Source organism: Astyanax mexicanus, chromosome 5 (assembly GCF_023375975.1).
Source record: "Astyanax mexicanus isolate ESR-SI-001 chromosome 5, AstMex3_surface, whole genome shotgun sequence".
Classification (NCBI taxonomy): Eukaryota; Metazoa; Chordata; class Actinopteri; order Characiformes; family Acestrorhamphidae; genus Astyanax; species Astyanax mexicanus.
The window spans coordinates 37,895,049-37,907,877 of NC_064412.1; the positions used below are offsets into that span (position 1 = coordinate 37,895,049).

The window sequence follows — 12,829 nt, forward strand, 5'->3', positions numbered from 1 at the left end:
AACACACAGAACTCCAGCACACAGATAGCCGGTTTATGGAGAGCCTAGATTACTCACTTCACACCCCTTCCGTTACATCAGAGAACAACCGCACACCGCTAGAGGGAGCCCGCGAGTGAGTCCAAAATGAACAGGGGTGAATGGAGCTAAACATAATAACTCATCACTCGGCCAATATATATCTTACATTTATATTTTATATTTCTACACACCTAAGGCAGGGGTGTCCAATCTACGGCCCGTTTCCTTTTTTGGAGCGGCCCGCGAGGTATTTTAGAAATAGAATGAAAGTTGGCCCGCTGTTAAGCAGGTTTTTATTAAGAAACGGGCCAAAGAGTGTAAAAGCGGAGAGGGTGCGCATTTCTAGCGCAGAAAAACGGGCCAAAGAATCTAAAAGTTGCCGTAATTAAGGAGTTTAATATTAAGAGACATCATGAAATTAAACATTAATTTTAAAAAGCTTAGTTTACACAACACTGTCAAAGATAAAGATAGTAAGTCAAGTAAAATGGTGTGTAAATGAAATGAAAAATTTATTATGTAAAGTGGTATATTTCATTATTTGTTTTATTATAGAGTCTGTGGCCCGTGACTTTAAATATATTTCTCCTTCTGGCCCCCAACAAAAAAAGTTTGGACACCCCTGCCCTAAGGTGACATCATGTTAAAAAATGACTTATTAAGGCGTGGGAATGAGATCCTAATGCATAGCCACGACTTCATGAAATCATGTTAAAAAAAAAATGCGTGGCCACTACTTATTAAGGTGTGGGACTGACATCCTAATGCGTGGCCATGACTTATGAAGCCATTAAAATGAGATCCTAAGGGGGATTGTGGGATTGTGATCCTAAGGCATGGCCATGATTTATTAAGGTGTGGGAATGAGATCCTAATGCATGACCATAACTTATTAAGGCATGGGAAAGAGATCCTAATGCATGGCCTTGGCTTATTAAGGTGTGGGAATGAGATCCAAATACATGGCCACGACTTATTAAGGCATGGGAAAGAGATCCTAATGCATGGCCTTGGCTTATTAAGGCGTGGGAAAGAGATCCTAATGCATGGCCACAACTTATTAAGGCATGGGAAAGAGATCCTAATGCATGGCCACAAATTACTAAGGCATGGGGAAGAGATTCGAATGCGTGGCCACGACTTATTGAGGCATGGGAAAGAGATCCTAACGCATGGCCACGACTAACTAAGGTGTGGAAATGAGACCCTAATACTTGGCCACAACTTATGAAGTTGCGTAAGAAGGAGATCCGAATGCGAGGGAATGAGATAATTAAGACGTGTGAATGAGATAATTAAGTCATGGCTACGACTTATTAAGGTGTGGAAATTAGATAATTACGCCGTAGCTAGAAAATAATAAAGCTTGTTTTTCTGTAAATTTATGCCCATGAAGAAACTGAATATTACATCAAAGCTCATTTAATCCAGGAATAATCTTTTGTAAGGAAATGGAGAGTGAATTGGTTTCTTTTGATTTTCATCTTGAAATAAATTATGGTGATATTTTTTCTTGCAGTGAGACATGGTAGAATTCTAAGTAAAAGGCACTTAATTTTCATACTAAAAGTCTTGTTTTCACGCATTAGTTCCATGAACCAATTAGTGATGCTAAATATCACTGAGAAACGAATTGCTGCTACTTATAGATTCTCATAGTCTTTGTGGTATTAGCTTTATAGTTTATTTAAATGTATGAATTATACACTCAAAAAGGATGTACAGATAATTATCACAATCTTTAGTGAACAACAAAGACAACCTTTTGAGGCAATATAACTGTAATAATCTGCTGATCTTTTCCATATATTTTTTCTGATTACACAGCCAGTACAAAGAGGTATGCTGAGGGACAAAAAAAATCAGACACGCGAATATCAAAAATATAAAATAATAAAACATGGTTTTAATCCACTACAGAGTGATTCTCTTTATTCAGTCCTGCTCTGAAGATGCAAGATCTTGTTAGCCATGGTGTGTGCACTGGAACGGTGAGTCAAGATGTAGTATCTGCTTTTCCATGATGCAAATGCACTGTGGGTTGATGTGTCCAGGTGTATGCTGGGTAATGCAGGCAGGGGATCACGCCCCAGCATCAGAGACACATGTCCCATACTTGTATGTGTACAGCTTGTTGTCCGCCCCTCCACTTAGGATTAACTAGAGTGAGGACAAGAGAGAGAAAAATCCACTTTAAACAACAGAAAAATTCACAACAGACGATAAGAGAGCCAATTATATTTTAATAGTCAATGTTTAGGTTAAAATTTGTATATCTAGATTTTATTTCAATATATTTATCAACCTCCAATTTCCACCCTTACAATATAACAAAAGATTTGATCGGCAGTTTTTCACCTTTTCAACTTGTTTTTCAAACTTCCAGTTTAAGTCAAAAATACATTTATTTTGGTGCAATTCTATCAGTCTATTATCATAATTTTAATGGGTATTAAGACAAACTGTCCGATTTAAAATAGATCATAATTTTTAGTTAGTATGTTTTGCCTTTTTACTGGATAGCACTGTGCTGAAGGATGGGTGGAAGAGAGACAGCCACCCCAGCTATACATAAATGCATCACCACCAAGACTATGACAGGTATCAATCCCACGTATCGGTACATTAATAACCCAGTGCTCTAACCACTACCCTAAAATATGGACTATATGAAATGTAAGTGAACCACTTAAATTATTTTTACATTTTTTTATTTATTTATATTTTTGTATATTCCAAGTTATTCATTAAAGTGATAATCAAGTCTACATTACATATACAGCTCTGGAAAAAATAAAGAGACCACTTTAGTTTCTCTAATTTTGCTGGTTATACGTATATGTTTGAGTAAAATGAACATTGTTGTTTTATTCTTTAAACTACGGACAACAATTCTCCCAAATTCCAAATATGAATACTGTCATTTAGAGCATTTATTTGCAGAAAATGAGAAATGGGTGAAATAACAAAAAAGATGCAGAGCTTTAAAACCCTAAAATAATGCAAAGAAAACAAGTTCATATTCATACAATTTTAAGAGTTCAGAAATCAATATTTGGTGGAATAACCCTGGTTTTTAATCACAGTTTTCATGCATCTTGGCATCGTGTTATCCTTCACCAGTCTTACACATTGCTTTTGGGTAACTTTATGCCACTCCTGTTGCAAAAATTCAAGCAGTTCAGCTTGGTTTGATGGCTTGTGATCATCCATCTTACTCTTGATTATATTCCACAGGTTTTCAATTTGGTAAAATCAAAGAAACTCATAATTTTTTGAAGTTGTCTCTTATTTTTTCCAGAGCTGTATTGAAGCCTCTGTTCAGTCAATCCAAGTCATCAGTATTTGTATCAAACTATTGCTAAGTATAAAACCTACATGTTCCTACAAGCAACACTATGCAATTCTCACACACAACACACAACTCACAACATACACACAACCTCCATCTGTTTCTTACCCCACTTTCTGTCCAATCAGCACACATCACTCTGTCCTCGTGAGCTGCCAGATCATAGAGAGGAGCCTTACAGCTGCAGGATAGAATAAGGAAAACACTTAATCACAATAAAAGATCAATTCTGCAACCACTATCTGGTTATCTTAAGGTTCCCAGAAACTTAACACAGAATAAACAACACACACAAACACACCTCCTGACGTCCCACAGTTTCACCATGTTGTCAAAAGAGCCGGAGACCAGCTGATGGTTGTTGGAGAGAGACCATCTGACCGCCGTTACCCAGCCAGTGTGAGACGTCAGAGATAACAGAACCAGAGATCCATCTGAAAAAGAAAGAGGGGGAGAAATTATTTAGCACAAAGAAAAAAAACACGAGTGCAGCAGTGTGTCTGTGTGTTTCTGCACCTTTAGAGCGAGGATCCCAAAGGCGCACGTGTCTGTCTGTGCTTCCTGAGGCCAGACGGCGGCACAGCGGTGAGTACGAGATGCAGTTAAACACCTTACTGCCCGTCTGCAATCAAAACATTAAACACAATCAGCTGGGGTCTAACTAACCCAGTTCCTAACCACAAAACATTTTTTTATATAATCATTTTATTTCTATCCATTTTCTCCCCAATTTACACGGCCAATTAACCAACCGACTCATTAGGACTCCCCCTATCACTAGTGATGCCCCAACACACCAGGAGGGTGAAGACTAGCACATGCCTCCTCTGATACATGTGAAGTCAGCCACCACCTCTTTTCCAACTGCTGCTAATTCAGCATTGCTGAGTAGCATCTCAGTGCGCTCGGAGGAATGTGCAGTGACTTGGTTCTGATACATCAGCTTACAGATGCCTTGTGCTGATCAACATCACCCTTTAAAGTGATGTGGGGCGAGAATGGCATCTACCAACCTAGAGAGAGCAAAGCCAATTGTGCTCTCTCAGGGATCTGGTAGCCCTGACCACATAACTTTAAGCAAAATATTTTTTTGTTATAGATATATATTATACAAGAACATACTCGTAATATTAAACATGTATTCACAGATTAACTCCGTCTGAGGTGATTGAACAATCAAATTCATTAGATTGTTTTTGTCAAACTATTCCAATAAGACACATCTGGTGTCTGAATATTGTTTCCTTAGCTTTTGTTTCATAGGGGAATTTAATGGACTGAAATAGATTGCACAGATTTGGCTGCGAGTCTTACCAGCATGCTCTTCTGCCCACCCGTCTCAGCATCCCACAGCCGAATGGTGTGGTCCCATGAGGCACTGCACAGCTCCTCAGCATCCGTCCAGAGAACAGAGGAGACAGCTTCACCGTGGCCTGATAGAGTCATTAAAGGAGTCTGCAGAGAGGAAAATGAGTTTTTATCACTGTCAGGTCTTTTTATTTTATTTATCACCTGAGATTCTAATCAGAAAAAGCTGATTTTTCCAGAAACACTGGAAACACAGTGAGGCCCTACTGACTCTTAGAGTAGAAGACCTGACTCGTGAGAGAGTTCCAGTGTAAGTCTCCTACTTGAAACTTGGAAATGTCAACATTTGAGTTCAAATAAAGCACAGTATAAGCATCATCTGTGATGCTGTGTGTGTGTGTGTGTATGTGTTACTGACCCGCGTCAGTCCCATCTGTTCAGTCTTCTGTTTTTTCCGAGGCCTGTTGGGCTCCTCCACTTCATCTTCTTCTTCTGTGGGAACTGAAAGATAAAAGACCACTTAAAACAATGCAGCACAGCAATACAGTATACAGTAAACTTAAAAAAAAAATAATAATTGAGATAGTATTTTATTCTGCCACATTTATTATGAGATTAAAATTTTCACTAAACGTGACCAATTATGGGTATAATTATGGGCAGATACAGATCTGATTCTAGAAGATACTGTATGTCCTAAAAATGAGAACACATGGAATTTTCTTTTAATATCAAGCAGCTAAACAGCTGAAAAATGTAATTAAACAAGTGGAGGAGCTGGCATGTGCGCACTGCATGATCAAAGTGTGATTTGTAACCTGTTATATTGTGATTATCATGCCATAATTTTATATAAAAGATAAAATAGCATTAAAAAAGTAGGCCTGTCACGGACCGTTTTCTTAAACCTGAAAGTGGGCTTGGGCTCAAGCAGAGAATTTAAACTCCAGAGCGCGCGCGCACACACACACACACACACACACACACACACACACACACACACACACACACACACACACACTTTTATTTTATTTATATTGGTCCATTAATCAAGACATTTTGGCACAGTGTGAGGGACAGTTTGTCGGTTCAAATTATGTAGTAAACTACAAATTGACAAAAATGAAGATACTTGTTTTTCATTGGACAGCTACGATATACATTTTCTGTAACAAACTGAAAGAAACAGTTAACTCAGTTAAATAAATCACAGCATCATCAGAGTCTTACCTGCTGACCAGATCTTTAACATTTTGTCCCAAGAGCCACTGCAAAACTGAGGAAAGGAAAAAAACATATACATCTTAAATGTACTGCATGTACAAAAATAAATAAATAAATTAATTAAATAATAAGTTTTGAAAATGTTAAGGTCTAGTTGAAAAGGAAAAAAATACATTTTTTTTAGAATCAGCCAATCACAACAAAACACAAATTAACTAAAAAACACAGTATCAGAAACAGTTTGTTTAAGTTGTTCAAAGGTGTCACAGCAACCAGAAAACAGGTTTTCATATTCTGTCAAAAGGTTCTTAGTTAAGTACCAACACAGTAAATGACAGACATGAACTGATGACACATGTGACATGATGCTGCAGTTCATCTAACGAAGTTTGGTCTCTCTTTCATATACATACCTTTGTCCGGGTGGGGTCCACAGCGATGGTGTCCACGCTCCCCGCGTGTCCCCGGCAACAGTGTCGGGCCTTCACTTTGTTCCGTTCTGAGTTCCACTCCCACAGCAGCACAGTCTGGTCCAGTGAAGCGGTCAGCAGCAGTGAGCTCAGCCCATCTGACCAAAGAACAAAAAACAAAATCAGAAATGATGGTAGGGGTGGGTCTTAATTTCTATAGCCTTAAATGGCAGACAAATACATATACAGTTGTGGTCAAAAGTTTACATACACTTGTAAAAAAACATAATGTTATGGCTGTCTTGAGTTTTCAATAAGTTCTACAACTGATCGGAACACATACATGTTTGTCACAAAAAACAGTCATAAAATTTGGTTCTTTCATAAATTTATTATGGGTCTGCTGAAAATGTCACCAAATCTGCTGGGTCAAAAATATACATACAGCAACATTAGTATTTGGTTACATGTCCCTTGGCCATTTTCACGGCAACTTGGCGCTTTTGGTAGCCATCCACAAGCTCCTGGCAAGCTTCAGGTCGAATGTTTGACCACTCTTCTTGACAGAATTGGTGCAGTTCAGCTAAATGTGATGGTTTTCTTGCATGAACCCGTTTCTTTAGCACTGTCCACATGTTCTCAATGGGGTTTAAGTCAGGACTTTGGGAAGGCCATTCTAAAACCTTAATTCTAGCCTGGTTTAGCCATTCCTTTACCACTTTTGATGTGTGTTTTGGGTCATTGTCTTGTTGGAACACCCAACTGCGCCCAAGACCCAACCTTCGGGCTGATGGTTTTAAGTTTTCCTGCAGAATTTGGAGGTAATCCTCCTTCTTCATTATCCCATTTACTTTCTGCAAAGAACCAGTTCCACTGGCAGCAAAACATCCCCAGAGCATAATACTACCACCACCATGCTTGACAGTAGGCATGGTGTTCCTGGGATTAAAGGCCTCACCTTTTCTCCTCCAAACATATTGCTGGGTGTTGTGGCCAAACAGCTCAATTTTTGTTTCGTCTGACCAGAGAACTTTCCTCCAGAAGGTTTTATCTTTGTCCATGTGATCAGCAGCAAACTTCAGCCGAGTCTTAAGGTGCCTTTTCTGGAGCAAGGGCTTCTTTCTTGCACGGCAGCCTCTCAGTCCATGGCGATGTAAAACACGCTTGACTGTGGAGACTGACACCTGTGTTCCATCAGCTTCCAAATCCTTGCAGACCTGCTTCTTGGTGATTCTTGGTTGACTCTTGACCATCCTGACCAATCTCCTCTCGGCAGCATGTGATAGCTTGCGTTTTCTTCCTGATCGTGGCAGTGACACAACTCTTCCATGCACTTTATACTTGCGTATAATTGTCTGCACAGTTGCTCTTGGGACCTGTAGCTGCTTTGAAATGGCTCCAAGTGACTTCCCTGACTTGTTCAAGTCAATAATTCGCTTTTTCAGATCCACACTGAGTTCCTTTGACTTTCCCATTGTAGCTTTTGTAGCTGAGTCTAATCACTGGGTCAAATGAGCCCTATTTAAATGGGCTCATGAGAAGTCAACAGCTGTAGTCAATCAGAATCACTTACAAGAAGTGAAGAGGCCATGACATGAAGCTAATTTGATTGACACAACTCGCTACATCACCAAAATTGACAAATTTTGTTGCTGTATGTATATTTTTGACCCAGCAGATTTGGTGACATTTTCAGCAGACCCATAATAAATTTATGAAAGAACCAAATTTTATGACTGTTTTTTGTGACAAACATGTATGTGTTCCGATTACTCTATCACAGAAAAATAAGAGTTGTAGAACTTATTGAAAACTCAAGACAGCCATAACATTATGTTTTTTTACAAGTGTATGTAAACTTTTGACCACAACTGTATATACACTTTATAGTTTTGTAGTTTGCAGAGTAATAATTTGTAAGGTACAGATTTTCATTCCATTACACATTTGGTATTCAGCAGCTTGTTATCTTAAAGGCCTATTCCAACGGGATTAGATGGGAGTAGCTAATCGATTTATGCATTGTTGTCACCTCCAAACCAATGCTGAAGTTTTTGTTAAAAAAAAAAAAAAGCAGCTACATTTTCATAAACATGTATGTAGACTATGGGCTATGCTACACAATCACTTTCCCAAAAACTGCGATAAGATACATGTCTCTGAGGAGTCATTTAGTGTATATTCTGGATTTGAGCAAAGCAGAGGTTCCATGTAGGACAAAACTTTTGTGCCTCCAAACTGCACAAAAAAAACTTTTACACAATATTTGACATTATTTTTACCGATATTTAAATTTTCACAGCATTTATAAAACCGAGTATTATTTTAAGGCTTGTTTTAATGAAGATTAAAAAGCTCCGGAATCTTTACTGACATGGGAGTGCACAGTCCGGTAAAAATGACTGATATGACACATTCAGACGGGACTAAAATCACTGGATGTCCAGTAATAAATATTTTTAGAACACAATGCTATGTAACCTGGGTCATATTAGTTTAAAATCCTGTAATATTAGTCTTCTACCTCAGTCCACATACTTCTCTCAGTTCAGATACTAATTCGTTATCACTCAGCTTGTAAACAAATGCACGTGTACAGCTGTTCATGAATGGGTGCCCAAAACTGTAGAGCCCCCTGGATGAACTTCAATCTCACCTCTTTTCACCCAGGCTACATCCTTCACAACGTCTGTGTGTCCAGCCACAGTCATCACCGCCTTCCCTTCCAGAGACCAGATCCGTGCCGTCTTATCATATGAACCTGTAAGGATCCTGACACACACAACCAATAACTCAAAACAAGTTTTCCCTTACAATTTATTCAACTATTTGGCTTAAATAGAAGTTGTCAGTTCTCTTCCATCCAAGAAAAGAAAAAAAAGGTCATCCATCATTTCTCTCTTTTAAAAGCAATCCATTACCTTACTATTACAAATTACTTAATTTGAAAGACTTTTATCATCCAGGAAGTGTTTATTTTTTTATAATTTTATATAATTTGTATCAATTTTATAATTCTCACCACTCTGAGTCTGCTTCCACTGAGCTGATCCAGTCATCATGCATTATACACTCCTCTGGCTGTGGAGCTGTGAACTTCTGCACATACTCGATCTCCACAACTTCTTCCTGTACCAAACACATATATTCTATACATACTGCTTTATAGAACAGCTACATATTTATCTTTAATGAATAATAAGACACAGTAAATAGATCAGGTCAGGTAAGTGAGTTTCATACCGTGGAGATGTTCTCTGTCTCCATGTGATTGGCCAAAGAGGTACGGAGGAACTGCCCCCGCACCAGAAAGTCAAACTCCACATGTTTGTGATCCGCTGTGGAAAGAGACATCAACATTTCAGCTTTCCATACAGTTTAAACTTTAGTGTTAAAGGGTTAAAGTACCGTAAAACAAAGTAAAAAAAAAAATAATTACAAGCTTCAGCTTAGTATATACTGAAAAAATCAAAGTGTATTGCAAACAGTTCATAGCAGATACGGAATATTCCACAATGGACAATAATTAATTCATAGTAGATTCAGTGCAATTCACAGTTGACACTAAATGGTGCATAGTGCAAAAATTCAGAGTGGACACTGAATAAGTCACAGTGGACCATGTGCATATAGCAGTGGAGACTGAATAAGTCATAGCAGTTATTGAGTTATACATAGTGGATACCTGATCATTCCCAGTGGACACTGAATAAGGTAAAAGTTGCTGTGTAATTAATGGTAGACACTGAATAATTCATAGTGGATTCTGAATAACATAGTCAGTAACTGAGTAACAGTGCATATTTCATAGTGGACATTAAGCTGAGTAATTCATAGCGGACGGGAATAATTTGCAGTGAACACTGAATAATTCACAGTGGATTCTGAATAATTTACAGTGCACAGAATAAGTGATAGCAGTTACTGAGTAAATCACAGTGGACACTAAATAATTCACAGTGGACAATAAATCATTCACAGTGGACACTGTATAAGTCATAGTGAATTCTGAATAATTGACAGTGCACAGAATAAGTCTTAGCAGTTTCTGAGTAATTTACAGTGGACAATAAAAAATTCACAGTGAACACAGAATAAGGCAGAATTAAGTTACTGAGTAATTGTTAGTGGGCAGTAGGGGTGTGCCATATCGTTTTGTACACGATAATATCGACAAAAAATTTGAAAATTGTGAACGATATTATACCCTGAAATATCGTGACATATCACCCACCACTAATTATCACATTAGGGTGCCAATTTTTGTGCTGTTTTTAGCAAAGGAAAAATTCACACTGATCTCATTTCCTATTATATATCTACTGGAGACTATTAGATTATATCTGTCCAGTATCATTTATTTTACTTTATTACTGAATATATGGAGATATTTGGAGTGAATTATTATTAGTATCATGACAATCTGGATTATTGACTTGTTACAAATCTGATAAAATAATTATTTTTTTTAATATCTCAGTTAGCCATATCATGTTGCATGCAAAAAAAAATTCTAAATATTTTTTTTTCTAATTCAGTGTTTTGTCATATCGCCAAAAGTAAAAGTATCGTTATCTGAAAATACCATGAAATATCGTGATATTATTTTAGAGCCATATCGCCCACCCCTAGTGGGCAGTGCATATTTCATAGTGGAGATTGAACTATGTAATTCATAGTGGACGCAGAATAACTCACAGTGGATACTGAATAATGTATATATTTATAATGTATAGTGTATTACAACATTTCTTAAAGCTGAAAGCCTGTGGTTAAAGTAGTTAAAGACTGAAAGACTGTTTAGGTAACGTTAATGTAGGTGGAAGCAACTCACCGATCTTGAATTCCAGCAGCTTGTTGATAACATTGCTGAGATCTGTCACTTCAGAAGCAGCAGGGATGGAGAAAGGAACATCATCTATAGCGAATCTAACATGAAAGAGAGAAAGAGAACTGCTGAACATCTAAGCAAACGTCTGATGTACACAAGCTAGCTGGGCTAATGTTTACTGAACGTTTCAATACGGAGAGCAGAGTTTACTCGCTGTTTAGTCCGCTGGTGAAGACACAGCTACGTAAAACAGCTATGTAAACAGAACAAAACCAGCCAAATAACAAAGAAACATGTTTATTTATACAGAGACACACAGAAATCACCATTACTGGCTGGGTGGGTAAAACTTTGCTAACCTGCTATCTCTGTGTTAGCTAACCAGCATGTTCTAGAGCCAAAACAGCAACTTAACAAACATATCAATCCTTACTTTTTATATTCGGTGAAGAATCTCGCCTGGAGCTGCGACATGTTCCTGTATATAATATAAATCCTGTATCATTAAGTGCTGAACCTCCACATGTGATCAGCGGCGCTCCGGATCTACACCGAGCACTGCTCTAACACCATGTGCTCTAATGTGCAGACAGCAGCAATCGATCACAGAACACACACCGCTATTGCACAGGATTACTGACTGCTAGTAATGCCTGATTATGCTCCACCACGTTTCCAACCATATAAAATATATTTAAAAAAGGCAAAAGAAAACAAAATAAAATAAATAGTGGTATTTTAAACTATCAATGCATTTATGACATTTCTTAGGATTTATTTCTTAAAAATGTACCAAGGTGTGTTTATTATCATATAAGTCTGAATAAACAAATGTTTGGAATGAGGGTAATTTTCTAAAGCAAATTATTTTTTTTAATAATATTTACCTAAAATTTGTAATTAAATTTATTATAAATGTCTCTTTGTGGTCAAAAAAATGTTGTATTAATTTTGTCAGTGACTAGAGGGCGCTTCCGAGTGACTCCAAAATAAATGGGCTCATATGGAGAAACTAAGCAAAATCAGAGTTAATGAATGTTTTGATAGGGTTTATCCAAAAAAAAGTAGAGACCAGAGGAGGGAGAAAGACTGTGGAGAGACAGCCAACTCATTTAAATAACCCCGCCCCTGAGGGCTGCCTCCACAGAGCTCACACAGTCTATGGTCCCACCCATACAGTCATTGGTCCCACCCCGGCTAGGTGTAGCCCAGCCCTTTTACAATAACCATACCTTTTTGAATAGAGCTGAATAACGTTTTAAAAAACGAATTCTGTGGGGATATAAAAATTGACAATATAAGCAGAGGTTACACTAGCTGTTACATTTAAATAATGGAGGTAGAATTACAGTATGTTAGAAAAAAGGGGCGCCCGACCTGTGGTGACTTCACATTTAGGAGATGATGCTCTGTCCAGCTATATACAGTCTATGGTTCATATGGAGAAACTGAGCAAAATCAGAGTCCATGAATGTTTTGATAGGTTTTCAGACATCCCAAGTTGCAAAAGTTGATTTCAGGGAGGCCCCCCCCTCCCCCAACTCCCAACCCCCAACCCCAAATTCAACCAACTCACCAAATGATAACGAAAATTGAATTTTATATTAATTAATTTTACCTTTTTTTATTATTATTTTTTTTTTATTTAGAGTATTCAGAGTTGAAATAAAATGAGTTTTATCT

The 12,829-nt window shown here is 37.8% G+C and overlaps 1 protein-coding gene across 1 annotated transcript; it reads right to left on the minus strand.

Annotated features, from left to right (window-relative positions):
• Positions 1-1,905: 1,905 nt before the first annotated feature.
• On the minus strand, positions 1,906-11,731 carry wdr12 (WD repeat domain 12). The gene is made up of 13 exons (XM_007248879.4): positions 11,580-11,731; positions 11,150-11,244; positions 9,559-9,653; positions 9,338-9,444; positions 8,972-9,087; positions 6,319-6,473; positions 5,912-5,957; positions 5,100-5,182; positions 4,688-4,828; positions 3,890-3,995; positions 3,675-3,807; positions 3,482-3,554; positions 1,906-2,181 (listed from the first exon to the last, which is right to left on the minus strand). The coding sequence occupies exons 1-13, from the start codon at positions 11,618-11,620 to the stop codon at positions 2,104-2,106; spliced, it is 1,269 nt and encodes a 422-aa protein (XP_007248941.3). The 5' UTR covers positions 11,621-11,731; the 3' UTR covers positions 1,906-2,103.
• Between the last annotated feature and the right edge of the window lie 1,098 nt (positions 11,732-12,829).